The 26353-nt window shown below is 40.4% G+C and overlaps 1 protein-coding gene across 1 annotated transcript in view; it reads right to left on the bottom strand.

Annotated features, from left to right (window-relative positions):
• Positions 1-1458: 1458 nt before the first annotated feature.
• whrna (whirlin a) overlaps positions 1459-26353 on the bottom strand; it is a 124732-nt gene continuing 99837 nt past the window's right edge. The window contains exons 6-13 of the mRNA XM_062434855.1: positions 20977-21189; positions 19598-19819; positions 18877-18909; positions 13227-13301; positions 10932-11517; positions 9964-10121; positions 7936-8058; positions 1459-1641 (exon numbers count right to left, since the gene is read on the bottom strand). Coding sequence (XP_062290839.1) covers positions 1459-1641; positions 7936-8058; positions 9964-10121; positions 10932-11517; positions 13227-13301; positions 18877-18909; positions 19598-19819; positions 20977-21189 — 1593 coding nt within the window. The remainder of the gene's footprint in view (positions 1642-7935; positions 8059-9963; positions 10122-10931; positions 11518-13226; positions 13302-18876; positions 18910-19597; positions 19820-20976; positions 21190-26353) is intronic.

Below are 26353 nucleotides of genomic sequence, written 5' to 3'. Positions count from 1 at the left end.
TAAATGTCTCATTACTCCCCTCTTGGGTATAATTGCAGCATCATGCATGGCTTCGACCGGCTACCCGGGGAGGATATAATTAAAACTATGAAATTACAAAATATAATCATCAATTGTTATTCAGCAGGGGAGAGCAGCAGGAGAAGAGCTGAGCGACAAGCTGAGGGATTTGATCTCTTCTGAGAGCACATCCACACTAAGTGGGCCACATCTGGAAACTTATCTGTCTTTTTTCTATCTCTTTTCAAATCCGATGTATGGAGTGTATGAATCTAAATACCCCAGCCTTGTGTTTTAGTGTCGATAATGAAACTTGACTACAGAACAGGTGTTGCTATTAGGTAGCATTTATGTTGTCAGATGACTTTGTGATCATAAAATAGTGATTTTTACTAATGCCTTGAAGCAGCAGCTCACTCGGTTAACAGTTAGCCTTTGCGACCCTTTATCGAATCAGTACTTTCTGTCTGCACTGCTGTCTAAAACAGATAGATATGTCAAGGAGAACAACTAAATTATGAGTTTGGTTGTATTGATTTTGACTAGCTGACTTAGTGTGGATGTAATCTGAAACACATATACAGATAACACACAGAGAAATGGAAAAGAAACAGGATGTTATGCTTATTTGTGCGGTAACCAAAAAGATCGCCATCAGTCACATGTACAGCATTTTTTCAAACAAAACATGAGCATGTTATGAGTTATTCACATTAACCTCACCTTCTTTTTTTATGAAAGGATGGTAATATGCAAACAGGCCGGTAGCATCACTATAAAATGTGTAGAGTCCTGCATCGCTAAACTGGACTAAATTATCATCATCTTTGAAATATATTCCTATATGCTGATGATGCAAAGGAGTTTATGGGGATTTTATAATTCATATAGGAGTATCTTTATGTGTACAGTATATATATATATATATATATATATATATGCATCTGTATCTACATTTGTTCATTTTTACATATACAAATCCGAGCTTGTAAAGTCGAGCGTGAATGTCTTAGATGTGCAGTTGTCTCTCAGATAGAAGCAAAAAAAATAAAGATCAAATAAATTCACCATGGGATGTGGGGAGTGCTACGAGGAGTTCCAGTGGTTTTCAAACGGTGGCAAATCCACAAGTTTTAACACTGAGAGGACAAATAAAAAGATATAGGTGTCACTATTTTCCGTTGTAGTGCATAAGGTCTCACAGTGGGGAGGTAACACGTTGAAGAGAATCCTGAACAAAGTCTGCGGCGGAAGTAATGCCTTGTAAGTGTGAGTGTCGTGTGTCCAGATTCATGAGGTGGATTCATGAGAAAGGAGAAGGGCGAAAAGATCTGGTGGCGGTTTTGTTTCAGTCTGTCTAAAAGAGTTGTGCCATTTAAATCAATAGACGCTTGAAAGTCTTGCCCCTCGTTGCTGTTGCTTCCCTCGTCATCGTCCCCCTCTCCTACTCCGAATAAGCTATAGCGCTACATTGAACTCGGTCACCAGGAAGTCCACGTAGTCCCTCTCTTTGGTCTTGAAGGCCTCGGCAATGAGGCGTGCAGCGTCCTTGTGCTCACGGCCCCTCAGGGAATTCCCGTTTACCTCCAGGATCACCTGACCCACCTTCAGCTGGCCGCAGTTATGAGCTGAACCACCCCTCTGAGAGAGAGAAAGACAGACAGAAAAAGACAAGGTGAATTCTAAGAGAACTTTAGTGTTTTCATTTTAAGAACGGATTAAAAAAACAGAAGGCCCACCAATTTTCTTTAATTTAGAAAGTTTCTCTTTGGCATGGACAAAATGAATGGATGGTTCAGGCCTGTACAAGTCATGTACAATATCTTAACCAAATAGGGAAAAAAATTATGGCTTTCATCTGAATACATTTGGATATAATTTTGTCTGCGTATTAACAAAAACAGCACATGGAGTCTCCTTAGAGTCCTACATCTTACTCTTTGGTGACTTTTTTGTGAGTAAAACTTGCCGACATACAGGTAGCTTTACGTAGCAATTTGGTCGTGTTGCCTTTGAAAATATTTCTATCTCACAAACCTATTCAGGTGTCATTCATCAAGTTGAAATGAGCCATTTTTAAAAACTGACTGAGTGGCGCTCAGGTGGTCGAGTGGTTAGAGCGCATGCTATGTACGTAGCCGAGCCCGGTTCGAATCCCGATCCCATAGCTTTGCTATGTCACACCCCCCTCTCTCTCCCATGTTTCCTGTTGGTCTACTGATAAATAAAGATGTCTATGACAACAAAATCTTGAAAAAAAACTGACTGAGTTGTACAAACCAGGTCTTACAGAAAAGAGTTAGGGTTAAGGATAAGAAAAGTGTTCTAGAAGACTAATGAGCTATTTCAAAGCTAAATATACAACATTTTCCCATTTCATGCATAAGGAACGACAAAAAACACATCCATCTCCATCTTGTACAACAAAAAAATATCAAAAAATAAATTAAGATTCATATTTATATTGAATTAATTTAATAAAGTTTCTGATTTAATTTTAATCTTAAAGGACATTCTGTACTGTATGCCATCTTAGATTGAAGCCATGTGGTCTCAGGTTGTAAAAAGAGTTGAAAATCGACTTCACTTTCCAGCTGACAAAATGTTTTTCCTACCAGCAGGATAGAAGAGTCTTTGATGGGTTTGGAAATGGCATCAAAAAAGTGATCCGGGCTGTCCAACAACCTGCAGGGTTTTTCAAAGTTTGGTGTGTATTTATCATGGAGGGAAAAAAAGGTAGCTTCACTGTGTCTCAACAGTAAAAGTGGTCATCAAATACAAGAACTGGGCCTAACTGCAGCTCAGGTCCAAGGCTAGAAAGCCATCTGTTCCCTCTGTAGCGAAGAAGACCAATAAAGTGTTTTCATGAAAGTTTGAGATCCTTACTTTTGTTCTATTTTAACAAGTAAATGAGATCTTTCTCAGTGCCTAACCTAAAACTTTAGCACTGCACTATAAATGTGGCAGGTACCTCATCAGCATACAGAAACAGAAACCTCCTGTCACACAAAATCACATCCACAGTCTCACAGATACTTAAATATACACACAGACCCCTGCAGTATGGCCCTCAAAGCACACAGTGACAACTCAGCAGAAAATGTATGCAGCCTCACGTCTTCAATGAGAAGTGTGTGATCAACAAAATGAAGTGCTTTCCTCTTCACATGCAACACTACTCTCTCACATCCTCACACATTCCAACACATCTGTGATCAAAAAAACGTTTTCTGTCACTGACACCCTGAGGCATGCATGCACAGGACAAAATTTGCTGTCTATTCATAAAACACACAAGGATTTGGGTCTAATTTATTGAGTAAGTCTCAGTTCAGCTCTTTGGCGGGGGGGACGTTGGGGTTGGGGGTATTTTTTGCCTCTATTTGACAGACTGGAATGTGAGACAGGAAACACGGGTAGAGAGAATAGGGAACTAATTGTGTTCAATCCCTGAAGCAGATAACACACAGTCTCTGTTGCACTGTTAAATATTGTATTTAGAGTTCAATATAAGTCCATATATTCTGCAGTGTAGAGTTTTCAGTTCTGTCTTCATTCATTCTGACAGTCATCACAGGTCACCAGTTGATGCTACAAAGTCACTTCAGCCACAATGCCTCTCTTTCAGCTAATGTAGTCCGGTGGGCGCTTCCCCCTTCAAACTCTGTTGCTTCCGATTCCACAGCATGATATTCGGCCTCATGACAGTAGCTCTACATCTCTGATTCCAACATCATATTGTGAAACACGTTTTTCCTCCAAATACACTGCTATTTTATCATCTGCTTTCCCCTGTCATTAGCAAGAAAGCAACATGGCAAACAGATTGCTTTGGTCCCTGAGTTTGGAGAACCCGCTTTGGCAGACTTTTGGAGCTGGATGACAAGGAATATTTTAATACAAGGAAGACAGAAGAAAGTTTGATATTCATATATAGTTACGTCTCATATTACAACCGAATCAACTTGAGAATTGGTGCAAGAATTACGTACATTGCCAACATTCAGTGCCAATGCGAGAAGGAGTGGGTTCTTGATGTTGAGAGGCAAAAAGTTGACAGAAAAAAAAGATGAAATAAAAGGAGGTGTGAAAGAAGGTCTGCCTTCCTCTATCATTAGCAAGAAAGCAACATGGCAAACAGATTGCTTTGGTCCCTGAGTTAGGAAAGCCCGCTTTGACAGTCCTTTGATGACACTACCAAAATTAGGAAGTGTAGTTTGTAGACCAAGACAGATCTCAAACCGACTTTTGGAGCTGGATGACAAGAAATATTTTAATAACGGAAGGCAGAGGAAAGTTTAATGATATCCACATATGGTTACTTCTCATATTACAACCATAGGATTCAACTTGAGAATTGGTGAATTGGTGCATGAATTATGTCCACTGTCAAAATTCAGCGCCAATGCAAGAGGTAGTGGGTTGTTGATGTTGAGAAGCAAAAAGCCAAGTCTCTTGCACACATATCCTCCTGCCACCTGCAATAATATCAATATCATAGCAATTTGGGAGAGGATTCAGGTCCATGTTGATGCCTGGCTCGAGATTGGTTGTGCTACCCACTGAGCAAATCACTTCTTCCACTATTCATTACCAAAACACACCAACACTAAAGAAAGCCAACACACTTTAGAGAAAAAAAGAAATGAGGAAGGTTTTGCTTCCTTCCCAGTGGACTTTCTTATGTGGCAGCAGTAGAATTGTGTCACACACACAGTGGCTTTTGAGCTATAAATATGATCTTTCTCTAGCCTTAACCAAGCAGTTACTGTCCTTACCTCAACCTAACCTGCCACCTGCTGCCTGTATGCTACATGCAGCAATGAAACCACAACCACCAAAGTAAGTTGCTAGCTGGAGAAGAAAATGGAACAGCTAAAAGCTCAAGAGCCAGAAATGTTTCTCATGGCTTGACGAAACCAGAACTACAGTAAAAGGAAAGTGAATATTTGGCAACATCAATCCAATGGACACAAACCCCTTCAAATTGATTAGAAAGCCTGTCTCTACTGGATGTATAAATATGCTATGTTTGCTAAGATACATCAATTTTGCCAGGCAATAAAATGTTAGAGTTGTGTCTGTCAGCAACCTTAAACTTAATTTAAATCCCCAAATCGACCAGAATACATACCTATTGAAGAAAAACACAGGCTCCTCTTGTGGTCTTATTAACACACCAAGATATCACATCATGCTTTTCTTTTTTGCCAGTTTTATCCTCCTCCTTCTCATGACAGCTGACCTCATTATGTGAAGCTACCATGGCTAGAAACACCAGCACGCCTTCCCCACCAGGACTGCATTATCTTATTTACTGGGCCTACGACAATTACCCTGAGCTACAGGAACAGTCGGTCGTCACGATGGGTAGATGGCGGTGATAACAGGCTGTCGCTTCAGGACGTGGTGATGGGGACTGATAACGTCCGGCCAGCAGGCAGCTGCTCACTCATCTGTACTTCTTCCTCAGCAAGCTGTGATTGAGGTGACTTGAGGCGAGGGCCCTTGTGTCCAGACAGATAGGAAATACAGACACTAGAGGTTCGCTTTGTCTCAACTCCACCGTGCTCACTTTCAATAATGCAAAGAGACGGTAAAGAACTATGCACTGGCTTTGATGTGATGCCATCATCTGTACCCTGAAAAGAACCAATGTGTCTCATAAAGACAGAAACAAACTAAACTTTTTTTTTCTTACTTTCAAGGCAAATGCATCATTTTGATGCTCGGTCTTGACTGGGAGAAGAGCTGAAGTTGTGTACCTTGCTCAAAGGCCTAATAACATTGAGTTAGCTTTCCCTGGGTGATAATGCAAAGTTTCCAGAGCTCACTATTACACCTTGAAAACTGAACATGCAGAAAGTCTCCCACCTTATCCATAACAAGTGACCTTGAGGCTGCCATGTTATTAATGTCTCTAAATAACTGTGAAGCGCTACTGTGTTATTGTTCAGGGACGTAGCAGGGGTGTCATGTAACTTGTGGCTTCCTCTCACTTGTAATCAATAAAGTTTGCACCTTGGCAAAACAAACAACCAAGTTTGGAGTGAATTTATGCAATTTAAAATGTGAAGCATCTGAGACCATAAATAACTTTAACTTGATTAACATTTCAATCTTCTTGCCTGAATGGTTTAAATTAACTTTAACTCTGTTAACCAAAGCTTCTGAAATGAGTTTTTAAAAAATATAGTTTCCTTTAACATTATCCACAGCAATCGGCTGCCTTCTTATTTTCTCTCTCTCTCTCTCTCTCTCTCTCTCTCTCTCTCTCTCTCTCTCTCTCTCTCTCTCTCTCTCTCTCTCTCTCTCTCTCTCTCTCTCTCTCTCTCTCTCTCTCTCTCTCTCTCTCTCTCTCTCTCTCTCTCTCTCTCTCTGTGCTTATATAACTTTTGATGTCACAGACAATCCTGGCCTATATTGGCCTTCTTGAAAAGTGACAAGTGGCTATTTTCCCCTTTCTTTCAATAGTTTGTTGGCTTTTGGGATGCACAGAAGATCAGATGCTGGTAGTCAATACTACCACCAGATCTTCTTCTGCAGCAGAGACAACTCCACAGATGCTTTGATCAAATGTTTTCCATTTTATCTTATCTATTTCTCGGATGAGGTTCATAGCAATGATATAAAATTAGCCAAGCTGAGTTTTCACTTAAGGAGACACAACCAGAAACACATGCATAAGAAGAAAAAAAAAGTTTAAAAGAACCTGATATCTTCTTGCATAAAAGAACCTGATATCTTCTTGCATTTGTCCTGGGATTTGTTTACTTGGCCCCACAGCAATCCTACCCTATAAATAACCTTCCCCCCACCTACACAGGCACCAAACACCCAAAATACTCTACCCACCCACAACACCAGACCTGCACAAATCCCCCTCTTCCGTCCTCTCCCTATTAAGACCACTCTCACTCTTTTGCATCCTTCACTCTCTCTTGCCGTCCATTCTTCCGGTACACTCTTTGATTTTGAATGTGCTGATTTCCAATCCTTTTATCCCTCCCCTCGCAATCAGCAAGCCTTTTTTATTCCAATCAACGCCTCTTTGGAGTGGGAGGCTGAGAGACAGCTTTGAGTGGGGTGTGGACTGTCGTCTGTAGCTGTTCGCCACACTGATCTTTAAATTGTAACTCCCTGTTTCCTCTGTGGTTAGAAAATGATTAGTTCTACAGATAGTCCTGAGCTAAGGCTTTGTTGACTTGCAAATTACGTGGTGGACAGATATATGTGCACACCAGACACAGTAATAGCTTTCTTTAATGGTGACTAACCTGTCATTCATAGATATTTGGATTTCACTCTGCATAGCCAGCGGATCTAAATATTCCAACATTTTTCAGTAAAGACATGCAATAAATGTAAGAAATGTAGGACATTCAAGTTACAATCTATTCAGCCTCATCATTAAACGAAACATTTACACATCTGAACTGAGCCTAACCCTTAGTCTTTATTTAAAAGGTGCTGGATAATCTCCTTTAGGTGCTGCTTCTGATTCTACCTCCTTCCTTTATCCTTAAACATCAACATCCCATTATAAAGGCTGCGTTATCTGAAAAACTAATTGCAGTAAATTGCCAGAGTCTACAGGCAGTCAAGCCTTCTCATGGAGGCCATTAATGCTGAAATCATCCTTGTAAGAGCCCCAGTGAAGATGGAATTAGCAAGAATCTCAGTGTGAGTTCAGCTGCAGTGTGAATCCATATAAAGTCTTGAAGGACATCAAATCCCACCTGGAAGGTCGGCGCTGTATCATCGCAGAGAATCATAAAGAAGCACCCGAGACAAAAAACACAGCCAACAAAATGAGGAGAGTGTTCAATGACATCTAGACAACTGCATCTAAGAATACTGGGTTAGGAGGAGGCTAGAAAAATACCCTCATGAGGTTATTATTTGAATTATCATTATCTTTTCTGCATGATTTACCTGTATTGTGACAATTCTTGGCAGCGGCTGTCGAGTATTGGCTCCACCTTCGATGGCAATACCCAGGGTGCTGGCACTCTTTGCCACCCTCACTAGTGTGGATGTAGGCTCCAACAGCCCCGGCTAGAGGGAGGGAGAGAAAGAGAACAGCACAAACCATAAGAATATGATTTATGCATATTTTTTAAAAAAAATCCAGAATTTATTAATAACATTACAGAACCTCCTATTGTCTGCTTTCCCTTTGTGCCACAATGCATGCATATATTTCTCTACCTTTATTTATTCCAGGAGGCACTTAATGCTCAAAAGTTTTCTCAATAGATTTACCCTTTTATAAAAGGTCCTGACTATATGTAATACACATGCATATTCAACCCTGGTAATATATTCATGAATAAGCAATCATGTCAAAAAGATCAGAGGACAAATCATTTTTTAAGCATTTAACTCATTTTTAATCATATCTAAGATCTAAGTTTAGTCACCTTTATGTCAGCTTGTGTAAAGCTTGTGTGTGCTGAATTAAACTTAAATTACTATTTAAAGGCATAGTTTATAGGAAACATGCAATATAACTGCAGTATCCCGGTGGCATCATTCATCTACCATGAAGTTAATGTCTTCTTTGTGAATACATTTCTATATATGGTTCATTACATTGTTATCATTCAATTAAGACACACTCCAAAACTACTGGCACTGCTAAAGACCCATATGAGCTGTTGAATGCTAACAAAATATCCTCTGTTAAATTTTTCAATTTTTTTTTCAATAGGAGATAACCTTTATGTTATGCATATCAATATATAAATATGAAAACCCTGGGAATTGAAATAAACCCCTTTAAGAGCAAACTCAACCACAGGTTACAGAAGCTAGTAGAAGAGAGGCTAGTTAACGTGTGAGGCTCAACAACTAGCTAGTTAGCCTAGCGTCACTTCAGCCTTCTCCAAAACATGTTAGGTAGTTTGCAACATTTTCTTCAGTGACTCACTCTGGGCCAAATTTACATACTTGCCCAACACTTCCCACAATTTGGCACGAGCTCAGTCTGTGTTCTGATTGACATAAGTATGACTAAGTTTATTAGGCAGTTTCTCTGCTCTTTCCCTTCACACTCTTGTTTGATAGTCATACAGGAACACAATTTCAATCCCTTGCTCCTTGGCAATTAAATGCATTTCCATTATCCATTTAGCCTCCACTTTTCCAGCCTAATAACTATCATCTAAAACAAACATTGACCCTTACAGCCCTATCATCATAAACAATCAGGCTATTCCATCCTTACTTGTTACTCCTTCCATCAATCAATAAGAACCAGAGAGCGATTTCATTACGCTACACTGCAGTGGGTGATGAATTAAATGATGGAGCATTCGACTGAATGAATGACGTGAAAGAGAAATAAACAGATGAGTGAAACAGAGGAAACAGTCTGTGAGAAAACAGAGGGAGGAGAGAAAACATCACTATTAGGATTAAGAACAGATTCTGAAGGATTATTGAAGGATTAGCAATAAAGTCCGTCAATTTATCAACTCTGCTTTTTTCAGCTGACACACACATTTGTACTTCTATACTTATGACGACCAGGTGAAAAATTATGCATTCTCTAACTGCTAAATCATCATCATCATCATAAACATGATTTAAACCTTAGCCTTAAAACAAAATCTTTAAGATGCCCTTAAGAGGAAGTAAGGTGTGGACAAAATGTCCTATTTTTCAAAATGGGCTCACACTTTCCTAAATTGTTCTCACTTTGCAAAACTTTGAATATCCTCATTTACCAAATATAAGAACCAAATAGGTTCTTACCTTCCCAAAAGATGTTTTAATTTCCAAAAATGTCCTTACGTTCTCTTCGGGTCTAAAACTCAAATTGGTCCTCACAAAGATAGAAATACATCAGCACACACACCTAAATTAACTGAACACATTTTCGTATTCCCCCGCAGTTTAACAATTAATCCACTCATCCATCCATGTTTGGCTCAAAGCTGTGCCTAATCACCCCCTCACCGGTTTGTCCCCCCTACCCCCCTGGGTGTCTCGGGGGTGGCGTGTGCGTGTGGAATGGGAGCTGCTGTCTTTGTTGATGTGTCCTGACTCAGCTATGTCCACCCCGCTGTCTTCGCTGAGTGTCTGGCCGCTGTCTGACAGCTGAGACAGGGCGCCACCTGAGGGAGAGAAGACATCGGTAGACTTGGTATTAGTGGTTTATTCTCCCGCTGTAAACAACCTGTAACCTGTTCCTTCATAATGTTAATGAATACATTGAATATTTGTCTGTTAAAATGTTCAAACACTTCCATATCTGTTGGTTTTACTCTTTTAGATCAACTTTAACAGCTCTCTTCAAGATGTGATACCCTATCTCAATCAGCACTGGAAGATTTTTTACATTTGTTCTGAAGAAGATATAATTTTTAGACTTAATAAAAGATTAAAAGCTTATTAAGATTAGTGATGTTTTGCGTGCAGTTCGTGTAATCGTACACAGTGTTCTGGGTAATTGCTCATTTAAGCACATTATACCAAAGTAAACATACTTGGAGAGATTATACACTTGACATTTAAAAGCATCTTCACACAGAGACAAGACTCATCAAGTCTCAGCATCTGGCCAGAGACAGTAAATGAATCCAAACTGCAGTATCTAATCAATGTTTCACGATTAGCAAAGATACAACAAATACTTCTGAAGATTGTCGAAAAGGTTTGTGCACACCAATCAGTAATTTGTAACCTTGAATTAATATCTTGTGCGAACAAATAGTTTAGTTTTTTCTGTCCAGTGATGTCTACAATACGTGTACTTCTGGTTTTTGCTGTTGAACGTATCTTTGTGATATCTTTATTTTTTGTACTGTTTATTTGTACGCACAACTTTCTCATTGAAAAGAACACAAATAATCAAAAATGTTATATGTTAACTAGATACATGTTGGGTCTGTACCATTTTACCTCGTGTGCTCTACTTTCCTCACCTCGAGCTTGGGGCAGGGGCCGCACCTCGTTGACGTCGGGCTCTGCGTTGGGCCTGTGAACCTCCACTGTAACAAACTGTTGTTTAGTGCCAGGAGAGGAGGCGGTGGAGGCTTTGGACATGGACACTAGCTTAAGGGGCAGAGAAGGAGGCGGATGAGGAGCGGGGAGCGGAGGCGGAGGTGGAGGCGAGGGGGACGGGACCCCAGGTTTGGTGCCTCTGTTGGGGGACCGGACCCTGGGGAAAGGGCCAATGATGTGCTTGGAGACCATGGACAACTGAGCGACGGTCATTTGTTCTTTCTTGGAAGGGGCTGAAGGTTCTCTCTTCCGGATGGCGGCGTATTCCCGAGAGTGGTCCCTGGGGTGCTCTCGTATGTGGTGTAGCGAGGGTGAAGTGGGGGCGTGTCCTGGGTCTTTGCTGTGGTTGTGGGAAGTTGGGGCTGTGAAGTACAGGCCTGAGTGGGAGGATTCGGACGAGGGGCATTTGTTGAGCTGGTCTTGTCTACTCGGATGCCTCTGCCCCCCTGGTGGGGGCGGAGGCTTGAAGGAGGGGGGGGATTCAGCTGTGGTGGACTGTACATCATCCTGAAGTGAGAGGATATTTTCATCATCATTGATTAAAGGTGTAACAAAGTACCTGGGCAGAATTTACCGCGGTAAAACATGTGACCATATGCATCTAAGTGTCAGCCATACTGAAAGCAATATTAACTAAATCTGATGAGTTCTCACTCATTATTTGTGTCTGCATACATTAAAATCCAGATGCAATTAAATTTCACCCATTAACACTTTCAAGTGTCAGAGGTTTCAACTAATGACCCAAAAATGTTCACAAGCGATAAGTCTTTTTAAAAAAGTCCTGTGAAGATGTTTAAAATAAGAGAATCTGTGAATGTTACTCAAGCCAAGACATCACACTTTATCTATATGAGGACTTCAAGGCATTGTCTAATCTTCACTTTGACCCTATGTAGATAAAAATGTGCTAAGTCGGTTCATTCATCTTACAAAAAAATCCATCTTTTCTTACTTACCACCAGCTGTATCCAATTTAGGTTTTATCTATCTATATATATATATGCGTATATCGGATTTCTACTCCTGCACCAATACAGTGGAGGTGAATGTAGTTTAATTTATAGTGGACACAGCTTTTTGGAAAGACGTGCTGAATTTTATTTTTAAAACTATTTTTACCCCCAAGGCTGTGAGCAGCACAAACAAACTTAGGGGTCAATAAAAAATACACTGTTGGCAATTTGGAGGAAAACAACTCTTTAAGCGGTTTGTTATTTCCATTTTTTGCTAAAACCTAGAAGAAAAGACATTAAAAACTAAGACTGGTAAAAATGGGCAGACTTTATAAGGTCAGTCTGTTGCAACTTTGTTGAAACTATCGTGTGTATCAAACCAACTGTGAAAAAATGAACAGATTGTATTGTTACACCCCTTGCATTGTTACAAGACAGCATATATATTGAAAAAACAAGTGTTTTGTGTTGTTTCCTCTTATTTATCACTGATTTCCACTCATTCTCTCACTCACAAAACTGCATTAGACACCCGTTTAAACACACGACCAGTTTAAGTGACAACAATAGTTGATCTTAACATGTTCAACACATCCAAACCTGGTTGAACACGTCGCTGTTTGCTGTTTAGAATCCGCTGGTATCCTGCGTTTCTAGGTAAGAGTGCTTGAACACAAACTGAAGGGTGGAATGAACAACACTGAGACATGCATGGCTCGTCGGAGTATGGGGTAAGACATAAAATGAGCAGAAAAGAAAGTCTACAAAAGAAAAGTAAGGTATGATTTGAGTGGCTCTTGGCCTCTGGCGATGGAAGACTAAAAGTTCTCTACCTGACCTCCCTATCTTCGCCTGCTGTTCAGACCTTTCTCTCTCTTCTAAAGTCTCTGTGCAGCCTTTTTTAAACCCCATAATGCAGAGATGGAAAGGTGAAAAGAGGTTTTAACAGGCCAGGGGGCATATAGTGCTCAGCTTCTGCTCTCCTCTTTCCATACAACAAAGAAAAGAAGAAAGAAAGACTACACCAGCGCTTATTCTCACAAACTTTAACTTCTCTTTCTTTCTGTAGTTCTCATTTTGGTGCAAACACTTTTTCCACTCCACCTTAGTCTATAATATAAAAGCCTGCGGTTCAGCTTGTCTCAAGTACCTCCATCCTTTCCTACCCCCACCCCACTTCTCCCCTGTGCTGTATCCATCTTTATCAGGCCAATGCCAGGGCTGTTCCTGCTCGCCTGCCTGCCTGCCTGCTGGGCTCACCAGAGAGATGTCAGTCAGCAGTGTGTTGAGGCTCCCTGGAGGATCCTCCTGATTACTCTCCACCACGCTGTCATTCTGAGAGATGCAGGAAAGAAATAGAGGAAGAGGGGCACCAGGTGCAGAAGTGAAAGAGAAAGAAGAGAGACAGAGAGAGATGAAAGGCGGCAGAGATAGAAAAACAAGAGAGGAGGGGAGGAAGACGAGAGGGATTAAAATGAGAGGGATAAATCTTGTTAGCAGATGTTAAACAAAGATGTGCATTTATCCCAAACCAAATGCCAAATTAGATCTGGTGGATGTTCCACGTCTCCAAGAAAAAAAGGACAGATATATCTGTTTGCATTTGCTCGCCAATTTCAAAATCAAAAGCAAACAAATAAGACATGTTCACACACGCACACACACATATCATGTCTTCTTCCACAAACAAAACACACATGCAGTGCAATCGATAAAGAACCATCAGCTCAGTTGAAAGCAGGATTTGGCGACTCAATCCCACCAGCCTGGTGGAGAGAAGGTAATTTGCAGCTGATCTGTGAGTGATTTCGGAGCAGAGGAGCTGAGTTCAGAGAAATGTTGCCCTTCATTTAGCTCTGCCACTAAACCAAAACAAAAGCCCCATCAATTCAGCTTAATTACGCGTCGTTGCAGCGCGGGGAGCACTTACAGACAATTTATTTATCACAAGAGTCAATCGACTTTGTACATGCAGAGACGCAGCTCTGCAGTGTAAGCAGTCAGAACACGCTGTGCTTGTGTATGTGTGATTGTATTCATCCACATTTACCATCCGCAGACTGTCGCTGTTTGTATGTGTGTGTGTGTGTGTGTGTGTGTGTGTGTGTGTGTGTGTGTGTGTGTGTCTCAGTCTACCTAGAAATCATATTAAGCAATTCAGCAGAACATGACTCATAACCAATCCCAACATCCATTGCAAATGCGAGAGGTAGGGTGTAGTGGTGGTGAAAAGTAACAGTATGCATGTAGATGGGTGCGTTGCCCTGCTGTGATCAGAAAGCACAATAACGGCTCAATAACTCCTACAGTAGCTCCTTTCCACAGATGTAGTGAATTAGAGGAAACGTTTGAGTTTAGGGCACAGGAGTGGAAAATGTGTGGAAATGATTTTCTCCTTCATGCTCTGTGTGGACATTGTTGAACTAGAGACACTATGGTTGTTGAATTTCCTGATTCTAGAGGTCTGCTCCTGGCCCTGTATCACAAACTGAGATTAGTATGTTTGCAAACTATCTTTGGGCTTAACTCAGGTTTTATGGTATCACTAACCTGGCTCACATTTAACTGTGATACATCACCATGGTAACTTATGCTGAACATAACTTGCTCTGAAGCAACCTTTCAACATCCTGACCAATCAAATCACTGGAATAAAAGGAGTCAACATTCCTAGAGGATCCTGAAATGGACAAGTCATTATTTTACAAACACAAGTAAGAAAGGGCCATACATATATCAATAAGTCAGTTAAACATTGTATTGTTCCAGGCTTTCTATTTCCACTTGGCACTAAACACATACTGATGATTTTAGTAGCATTTTAATTGTGCAAAGTTGATTTGACAGTGTGGATAATTTATTTTACTCTCTGATTTCCTCTAAGCAGCTCAGAATAACATGAAACGACTGTACGATGATAACTGGATATCAAAACAAAGATGGTCTTTTATTGGAAAAAATAATCACACTGTTAATTGACAATAAATCCAACATTTGGATCAGATAAACCTCATCAGTCATTAATTACTTTTCCTCTCTTTGCTTCAGTAGCAGGAACAGTCTGGCATTACTTGTATGTGTTTTTGAGTGGATGACATATTCAGAATGGTTTCTTCAGCATCCAACTAAATAGCAAAAAATACTCTATAAGTCATATATATTACCTACATGTATTTTAAGCCTAAGCCTTTTAATATGTCAAAATGTTTTCTAGTTTTCCTACATCTTCTAATTCTGTTGCATCATCACAATTGACTGAGCTTTTTGATAGCTAGCATGTGATACCTTTTATCCAGGATGGCCTCAGTCAATCCAGCTCAAAGGGAAGCCAGACTGAGTTGAACTTACTTTGACCTCTTGTTTCCCCCTAATGTCCCTATTGACAGACTTTAAGCTATAATTGGTCAAACATGTAGTCTGGCATGTCTCTCAGCTACATCATGGCAGGAAGGAGTGCCATGATCGGCTTAAATCACATGGTGAGCATTTTTAAAGAGAAATATTGAGCAGTCTGAGCTGGTGCTGCTAGACCGAACACGGCGAGTTAAACAGAGCTTTTAATTCATTGTAAGTAAGAGGCAGGGAATGACTCAAGATGAGCATAACGGGTTCATAACTGCTCAGGCTAAAACATTTGAACCCTAAAGTGCAACAACAGTGGAAGCAACTGTGACAAATGAAAAATGTAAGAAGCAAAGTCATCCAGGAAATACATAGAACAGTATATCTTTGAGGTGTATTAGATCTGATCTGTTCCTTTTGACCCATCTCTAAATGACAGATATTAGTATGAATAATTGCTTTTGCTTTACTTTTTAACCCTTACATACTGTTCATATTCTGACTGATAATTAGTCTATACACCTATCACATTCATAATTTCCCCATCAGTAATTAATAAAGTTTTGATTAATCCTTCAGTTTGATTAAAAGACATTCTCAATCACTATGTTCTCAAATGTAAAAAAAAAAAATTGGTCAAATTTGACCCTGAACAGTATGTAAGGGTTAAAAATTGATAGTGAATGTTAAAAAACAACAGCAGCGATTCAGAATTCTAAAGGCTCCATAATGTGTGTGTGTTTGTGTGTGTGCATTGGTATGCAGTTGCATATATACCTAACTTTGAGTGTGGTTCAGAAATCCAGTGTTTTTTTATCTTCCCAAACCCACCCAGCTCTCTAATCTGCTTTACACAGCAGCGGTAGCAGTCACCCATGGGTCCAAAACAACACAAATAGACACACAGGAAGAATACAGACCACACACACAAACACTCACACATGTAAATGTCGCTTCTCGGAAGGGGAAAGCAGAAAGGCAGGGAGAAACCATGTGAGGCTTCTGAATGAGAAGGACTATTTGTGGAAAAATCTGCAGATGGACAACAGCTTATCTCTACTGTGTGTATGCTTGTGGGGTTATTTTTGGACATGTTATCAGTCGTCAATTGCTGACACATTTCTTACATACTGGCACAATTGTGTCCAAGCTTTTGGCACATACTGTATGTAAACTGAAATGAACTACACGTGTGAGTGGAGACATTAAGACAAAAGGAAACACATCACACAATTAAACATTTAAAAAATGAGAGTGGGCTATGCTTTACTATATTTCTCTGAAAGGCTTGTAACACATGGCTGGAACAAAAGAGAAGCTACAGTACAATACGACAATAGTATATTAGGCTCATTAAGTGTATGCCAAATGATGTAATGTAATGTGTCCATTCGCTTGTTTTTATGCATATTTTCAGTGTGCACATGAAAAAAAAAACAGAGTGGAAATGCCACAGCCACAGAGCCTTATTGTATGTCATTTTCCCCTCCATCACTATAGTTGCTGATACAGAAAATCACAGCAACAAAACACAAATGCTTCTTGGATAAGAAGTAGCAATAGGGACTGTATGAATTATATCAAGGGAGGAATAAAATGGGTTGGAAAAGGGAGAGGGTTATGTATTTTTCTTTTTACTGAAGGGAGGAAAGTCAAACAATTTTGGGCAAGAGTGAGGGAGGGTTTTAACCTTTTCTCGTGCCAGGTTTCTCCATCTGTTGGGAGATTTTTGTAAAAAAGATGAAGCAGTTTGTGCATGGCTTTACTTGTGAAACATGGGTCACAAGGGGGCACATGCAAAGGACAAGAAACATGCCTCTGTATCAGGGCTTTATATTCCACATCAAAATCCGACAGAAAGATAAATGTGCCAGGAGACGGATCTTTGTAGTTCTTGGTGATTGAACTGTGTCTCCTCAGACAATCTTCTTTTTCCAGCAGCCTAAAGCGGCTCCCGCCTTCGCTGCTGCATCACAGCAGAAAGCAAAAATACAGTTGAGAAAAATGTGTCATAAAAAGTTGGAGGTCAGCATCACATGCTTGCCAACTTGTTCTACTAATGGGTGAATTTAAATGGAAACTTGCTGATCATTGCTGTTTACGGTTCGGAACGTTAATATCGTCAGTTAATTAAGGCATGCGGGCTTTCTCCAGACTGTGGTGATGTTAACACACACACACACACACACACACACACACACACACACACACACACACACACACACACACACACACACACACACACACACGCTTATTATCTGTTCTTCCACAGCTAGCTGAACTGTTGGCTTTAATTACACACATCATCCTGTGCCTGAAACCAAATTGGAACATGCAGCTGTCTACCTCTCTCCTGCACATCAGTGAGCTGTGGACTTTAAACATTTACATACAGTGGCTAACAGATTTTATGGTGTACTGTTTGGCACACCTGCCTTGAGGAAACAGTCCCCCTTTTGGCTGGCTACACCTACACAGGCATCACGTGTTCCTGCACACACCTGTCTGTCTCTCCTCTGCATGTCTGCCAGCCTTGGACTAATTTATAATGTAATGTTTTAAATTTTAACAGAGCGCTCTTTGGAACAGCTGACACATTTGGTGCTGTGACACTGACATCATCACACATCTGATCTCCAACATATCAAACAGAGTCATGATATCTGATCTAAATCATACTTATTTTTTTATCGTTTATCATATCATTTCATCAGCAGCAGCCGCAAGGCTGGTGTTCATTCCTAGTTAACTCATTTAGTGGCTGTGATAACAGTCTGTAATTATCAGGAGTGGCTGTATCTTTTTTTTCCCTTTTTTTGTCATGTTTGTCATTCTTATACTATTTTTATGAGGGGAATGTCCAAAGAAAATATCAATATCACTGGGAACGGTCTTTCAAAAAAAATTAAATACATTGTAAGATTAAGCCTCAAGCCCCTTACTAATGCTTGGTTAGTTATGTCTTTATTATATCGTGTTATGTCCCCTTGAATATCACATAGTTGCATATAAGGGAGTGATTGGGAACAAAGACTGATTCACATTCTGCTACAAAACAGAAGTTCAGTATCAGTTTAGACCATTTTTCAGGTGGATTTTATGTCCACAGACACCCAAACTTTGTTGTGTTTTCTTCTACAAGATGACACTGATCACTATAGTTTACAATAAATGAGGATCTCTTGTGACAAATCTTGTCAGCTTTCTCCACCAAAACAGTCATACACCTCCTATATAGCACACATTACAACATGGTCTATTGGAAATTATTAGGACTATGAATAGAGATGTCACTTCTTTATATCAACTATCATTTTTTGTCCAAACAATACTATCTTCATAAGTGAGGAGCTATAACACTATAGTAAAATCAAGGTAGAGAAAGAAAAAACAAGAAGGAAGAAAAACACTGCATACAAATTCACTGCAAAACAACAAACCAGGGTGAGAGCTGGAAGTGTGTGTTTCAGTGTCTGGTACACATCAGCCCTCAGGGAACTTAACACTTTTTCTTGTTCTAGTGTGTATTCTGTATGTGTTTCTGCTTAAAAGCATCCATCACTCCTACCTCCATCATATCTATCAGCCAGAGCAGCCTTTCCTGCAGAGAAGTGGGGAAAGGGGGAGGTTTTAGGGATGAGGTGGAGGCGAAGGGGGTTATTGCGATGGAACACACACACACACACACACACACACACACACACACACACACACACACACACACACACACACACACACACGCACACACACACACACACGCACACACACACAAGCTATCAAATATCAGCGGAGAGACTTTTCAATCTCAACAGAAAGGCAGTGAGACGTATTATTGTTGAGCCAGACAAAGTCCACACCAGACGTGATGTTTTCTAAATCCAGATGTTACAATCCATGTAAATGTATCGTACTAACTCCCCCACTCTGTTTCTCAGACACAGAGACACAGTACTTAAGTCACTTTTGGAGTATTTACATAGACTTACTTCAATTTCCTGGAGACTTATCCTAAACCTAACCTTAAGCACAGACCCAAAAATCAGTGTTTTCTATGAGGGACACCACTTTTGTCCCCAGTTGTACAAGCCGTCCCCAATTAATCTGTCTTAAGTCTTGTGTCCCTAAAAGTGACTTAATTCATACGCACACACACACACAAACACACACACACACACACACACACACACACACACACACACACACACACACACAGCCAATGACTTTCTAAACTAACTCAAGTCGAAATCGAGAAGAGCCCGATTATTTTCCAACTAGTAAACCTGGCCTACCCGTGCAGAGCTGAGGGTGGTGTTGGTCATGAAGCTGGCTGAAGACGAGGTCAAGGTGTCTGGGTACGACACCATGGACATGGAGTCCGGTTGGTGCGCCGTGGCTCCAGCTGTGCCCTGCCGCGCCTTCAGTGCCTGAATTTCACGTCGCAGCACCAGCCCGTCAAAGCGCTCCAGGTCCTGCGGGGTGACCAGGCCTCGCACTTCCGACAACAGGGAGAACTGAGGGAGGAAGGCACAGTGGGGGAGAAACGAGAGGGCAAACTTATATGATGTAATATGTATATGATGTCTTAATGAGAGTCGAGTTCCCAGGCATGTTCATCACTGTTTGGTGTCCACTGGAAATGTTAATTAGTAACTCTTGCTTTCTTTAAGGGTTTCTGTGTTTGGTTGTGTTGTTGATGCTGCATGCGTGTTGTCAAATTGGTGAAGATATTGCCTTCATTTGATTGTGTTTTTTTGTTGTTGCAGTGTATTGAGCTCTGAGGGCCACCATACTTAAAGCTACTATCAAACTTATATTTTAAACCTTATTTTTTAAATGTTGGTGTAGTTATCTATATACCACATGGAAATCAACTGTGTTGCTCCCAACTGTTTAAAGTCTGATCAACAGCTAAAGCACAAGATTAAGATAAGATAAGATCTTCTTCTCAAAGAAGAGCACGAGAGAAATGTAAACCTCCTGCCTGCACCATTGTAACTAGTTAATTCTCAAAACAAGCTTGAGTGCAAAAAACAGGAATCTTGTGTATTTGTGTAGGATTTTTGTCATAAAGCTAGAGCTCATTAATTCTGGCCTAAACTGTGTTTTATGGTGATTAAAACAACAACTTTGTGTAAATTACTTTTCTTTGAATTGTACATTTAACTAAACCATAATTAATGCATTCTGGTTGTACTTTTGCACAGTTAAAAGAAAACTAAACCAAAAACAAGCCATGTATTAGCAGTTCTAACTACAGTATAAAGCAGCTGCAAGAGCTTTCAGCAGGGAACTTGGGAAATTGGAAATAAACCTTTGATTTATTGTGTTTTTTAATAAGGTGAACTACTGCAGACTGTGAGAAAATCAAAAGCTGGAGAGGAAAGAAAAACTAAACAGAACTTTAGGCATTGGCAAAAAAGCCTGGGAATAAATCTCAGACGGGCTCCGAAAACTTCAAATCAAATCTCACTGCAAACACACACACACACACACACACACACACACACACACACACACACACACACACACACACACACACACACACACACACACACACACACACACACACATACAGAGACACACTGTACAAAAACACACAAAACGAAAATTTAGTTTTTGATTTTGTTCTTTCCTCTCTCGAACTGACACGAGCCTCCTCATCCCTCACCTTTGCGTGCGTGTTGAGCAGCTCAAACAGCGCCATGACCAGCTGCTCCACGCCGATGTGGCCGTCCCGGTACTCCTCCACGTAGTAGCCCATAGTCTGCCGCTCCGACTCCGTAAGCAGGTGGCGTGCTTGCTCCTCCAGCATGGCCCGGGACTGGTTCACCAAGCTGGACAGGGTCACCTGTGAGCCTGCCACACCTTTATAAAATCCAGACTGGAGGATAAAAATGAAAAAAGATAAGAGATGGAGAAATTGATTATATTCATTTATTTATTTCTAAAATTGAGAATAGAGGTCAAGGAGAGAAGTGGTGGTGATGGTGGGAGTAAAACGGGATTAGATGATGTTAAGGATGAGGAAAAAATGAAAGAAGAAGGGGATGATGGCACATTCGAAAAGAATGAGAAGGAAAACATAAAGAGGGGGTTTGGAGTGAAGAGAACGATGGATTTTAGACTAGGAGGGTTGAAGGAGATGCAACGTGAAGGTTGTGAGCAAGGATGAGAGAAATGGAGGAGGACAGAAAGTGATGTGAGGAATGAGGGAAGACACGAGTAAGATAGAAAGTAGTCTAGGATGGAAGAGATGAAGAGAGGAGGTGGTTCCGAGTTGTAGGGAAGACGGCAGCCGGAAGGAGGATGGTGGTGGATGAAGGAGAAAGAGGTGATGGATGGTGAGAAAAGAGAGACCCATAAAAGCCAGAAGTGAAGGTGGAGCATGAGGTGGTTAAAGAGGAGACAAAGGGAGGAGACTGATCGGGGCGGACAGAAAAAGAACATGGTTATAAATTACACCCACATACAATGAACCAGCCATCAGTCGTTATATCCCAAATGTATAAATTATCATCCTACTTCTGTCTCACCATCATCCATTATCATTACTGCTTTGTGGAGTTAACACCACAGCTTGCAGCAGGACAGAACCTGTGCCGTTCACACATGTGGGTGATGGGTTTTTTTGTTTTTCTTTCTGTTTACCACTTTCAAATCCATCCGAGATGCACCAGCTGGCTTCCCTGCCAATCAGAATCAGCAGCACTTCAGAAACTGACGAGCTGCCGATATCACTTCTCCTGCTCCGTATCTGCTCCATTTTTCCCCCCCACACTGCCTGTTTTTTCTCTTTTCTCAGTTATCTGTTCACTAGCATGCAGCTTTTCTTTAATTAACTCCTTAATCAAAGACACCACTTCAAAGTCAGTGCTTCGGGGTCTGTGTCTGCCTGAGTTTGTATGAGAAGGAAACAGGAGAAGGAAACAGGCCTGACACTGCCTTCCCCTCTTCCTCCCCCCTCCCCCTCTTCCTCCTCCTTCTCCTCTTCTCTCTGCCTTCACCTCATCCTCACCTTCCACCTGCACTCGTCCATCTGTATTATCAGCAGTAGTTGTTCCAGTGTCCCGGTCTGAGCAGAGCCAACAACTGCTTAATGCCTAAGGTGAACTCTGGCTCTATCCCCCTTGAATCTTAATCACTGCGATGCTTACCACCAGATTTTCTCTAAAGCATCGGCGTCCCGTTACTTAACTCAAGGGTGACCGCGGAGTGATCTGACGGGACCTCACGAGGCATGCGAAACAGCCTGTCTGTCTCTCGCTGTCATTTTGGAGGACGAATTGGCACTTGAGGGAGCTAATGAAATCGGTCGTCGCTCAAGTGGACTGGAACACCTGCAGTTTCCTGCTAATGAGGTCTGCTTGAGAAGGCGGCGCAAGAGGACGGAGAGAGGGCGGTTTTACTGTAAAACCACGATTTTACAGTTAATAGATGTTCTGTAACACTGGTCTGTTTGTTGGACACTGTCCCATCTCTGAGGCCATTCTCTGACCGGGTGTGTCGAATGGCAGATAAACTGAATGACCCTGTTATCACACTGACCAGCAACTACAACAACTACTGTCGACATCCAATCAATAGAGAGCAAATCAGATAAAGCTAGATCAAAAACTGGCCCAGTGAAGACCTGGAAATGTCACAAGAGAAGCACAATCGTATCTCTGCTGTAGTATGACTTCATTTAACAATAGAAAGAGAGAAAAAGTTTAGATAACATTTAAAAAAAGTAGTTTCTCAATAGATATGAGACTATTTCTCCTCTGTGTTTTGCTGGATCATACCTCCATTCATTATTATATTAATTTATATACTTACTAATCCTGTAAGGCGTTTCCACCACTGTAAAAATTGCTTGCGATACCTCATCTGAAGACTTTAATGCAAAGACTCCCAGAAAAACCACAAGAAAATAGCTGATGGAAGAAGCCCACAGGGTAATCCGAAACATCTTTGTACCAAGAACCAAAAAGAAAACGGGATAATTAACCATACTGGGTTCAAGCAGACTTCTGAAACTAACTTCCAGAACTGAAGGAGAAGTTTGCCTCTGATGGGTTGAAAAAAAAGTATGGTTTTCAAAAAAATCTTAGAAATCAGAGAAACAGGTAAGAGAAAACAGCCTGAACAGTTGTAGTTCATAACATGCCATTAAAAACTAATTACTTTTGGGTTTTGGGACTGTTGAGCCATAAGCAGTTTTGAGACACAGACAATAACAGAAAATAATAAAATAAAATAAATAATTAAAAATAATGCACACTAACCTGAATAAAAACAAGAATCATACAGCCATGCTAGAGACTCTGTGAGGGATTGGCACAGCGTTGATTTGAGCTAAATGTCAACATGCTGATGTTTAGCAAGTAATGATTACCGTGTTCACCATCTTAGATTAGCGAGTCAGTGCACTAACAAGTGCCAATTAACACTTAGCACAAAGGACTGCTGAGGCTGATGGGAATGTCATCAGTTTTGCAGGAACAAGTACTGTACAGACTGAAATTTTAACCTGACAATGTTTTAATGTGTATTCTTGACCTTGGAAAAGTTCTGACTATAAATAATCCTAACACAAAATCCACTAATTTGTTTTTTTTCCAGAGCTTTCAACTGCATCTCAGAGTATTTGTCAGCAGATGGCTCATTTGTCACGGAGATGGTTCAGTTGACAGTTTCCAGACAGTGATAGACCAGAAAAAGACGGAGGAGGTTATTAACACCTGACTCCAAAGATCATTTTTGAATAGAGACAGAGCATTAGCATGAGCACCTGACCAAAGTACCATACTTAGCTCATGTTAGTCCACTTTGTAGCATTGTCCAAAGGAATCTGTTATTTGCTCTGAATCTGTAATTGGCCCAAATACATCCAGATTTACCAAAATCCAGGAATGACATTAACCTGGTTTAGTTTAGTAAAGAAATGTTTCCACTAGCCTCAGTTTGACGAGGCAAACCATGACTGAACAGACAGGAATTCACTTCACTTCATAAACTTTGTAATGTAAAGCTAAACCAAAGACAATAAACTGCCAGTCTAGAGTTTGTGCATGTGTGTGTTTTTCATCTTGTCTCCTGCAACAGCTATCAGAAAACTAGACTGGGGTGAGACACTTTTTCTCAAGTCAAACTTACTTTGATTTCTCACATCCCTGCTCTCTGTCTGTGTGTTTGCAAACAAAATTAGGATATTATTTTTCTCACAGGGAGTTTAAGCCCTTTTCCCGGAAAATGAAAGAGGACGAGGTACATCCCAGGGAAGAGAGGGGATGAAAGATTGCCATGCCGACGCTATAAAAATCGATTGTGGATGACAGTGGAACAGATTGGGTCTGACCTTACAGGACAGATTTTGGTATTAAACCTGAGGTCAACAGAGAGAGGATGAGGGTATCTCTGCCATGATGCAATATAACCATATTAAAAACAATCAAATTAGCTTCTTAACTCTACCCGACAGATCTTTAAGGTCCACATATATGAAACTTTATGAGGGTCTCTGCAAAGCCAGGAAGTTGTAACAGACACATTTACTACATCATGAACACTATGCACATTAAAGATGACAGATCTCTCTACGTTGCTAAGGGCGACTGTGTTCTAATTTAATCACATTACAAGCTACAATGCTCCTTCATCAGATGGAGTAATGAGAGTGCGTCATTGATAACAGTAAAAATCTGTTTGATCCATACAGTCAGATCTTGTCTGATGCTTGATGCTGAGGCTCAAACAAGCCTCGGTCTCATTCTGCACACACAGCTGAGAAGTGGAATCGACCCTGCTCTTATCGCAGTTTAGGACTGCTTATAAACTTCATCAAATGGATAGATAGTGGTCGCTTATCACAGTCTCTCTCTCTCTCTCTCTCTCTCTCTTTGCTTTCATATCTTGTCATGCATCAGAAAATATATTATTAGCAACAGGATCAATACATATGACCAGATAAGAATGTAATGTTTCACGAAATTTAGCTGATGCTCTAAATTTGACTTAATTTACAGTGTGTATACAGAATACACATTACCACGACTGGTGATATTTATTACCCATTTGACTAATAAACAAAGATGAAGATAATTTGTACATGATTGAAATGAGCAGTAACAGATGTGATTTGACATTTACAAAGCCAGTCTGAGGCATCTCATATTGAGCATGTATCATAACTGAAGATTGATCGCTTATTTAGATTTTGTTGAAAACAGCAACAGACTGCACCAATTTTGGTATGATATGCTTCATATTTTATTTTTTATGAAGGCCTGTTCGGTCATCATGAAAAATAGCCTCCATTGCAGCTTTCACTTGACAGGGGTGTTAATCTATAACAACGGTCTTCATCTATAATATCTCAGTACAGAGGTGTAAAGTATCATAAATAGCTCTTACAAATACAGAGATGCTGACCCAACAGATACAACCTCCAAAGGGGTAACATCTGCTGCAATTAATTCAGATTCAATCCTTTATATTTTCTGCCTCTCCCTTTGCTACAGTGTGAGTTCTCTTTATTTCAGCTAGTGTTCAAATGGGAGAATGATGAGATTTTTATGATATTTGCGTGTCAGCTGATGGATCTGATGGTTAAATAAAGACAATAGTCATCAACTTAAATACGCTGTGATCATGCATTCAAGCTGCCTACAATCCAAATATAATTCAGAAGGAAATATGAGTGGCATTCTATGGTAGGAGATGGTTTACCAATGTCACCATCTTAGTTTAGTGTATTTGCATTCTAACATTTACTAATTAGCTCTTAACAAATTACATCTTGTTAGTAGTTTAAGTATTTGACAGATTGAAAGGACAAAAGTATTGGGAAAATAGAAATGTTGACTTGATGGTAGCAATAAAGTAAATGGTGGGCGATTACTACAATTTCAGTCCATCCTGAGGGGGACATGGATATCTGTGCAGGGTATGGGAAAAGTTTGAGAATCCATGATTGTCTGTACAAAACTTCAAAAACATCCGGCCAATAGTAACACTTCAATAAAAACAATCATTGTCTGTGCAAACTTTCATTGCAATCCACT

The sequence above is a fragment of the Scomber scombrus genome, chromosome 15 (assembly GCF_963691925.1).
Source record: "Scomber scombrus chromosome 15, fScoSco1.1, whole genome shotgun sequence".
Lineage (NCBI taxonomy): Eukaryota > Metazoa > Chordata > Actinopteri > Scombriformes > Scombridae > Scomber > Scomber scombrus.
The sequence above is the reverse complement of the archived record's forward strand: the minus strand, read 5'-3'. Positions and strand labels throughout refer to the sequence as shown.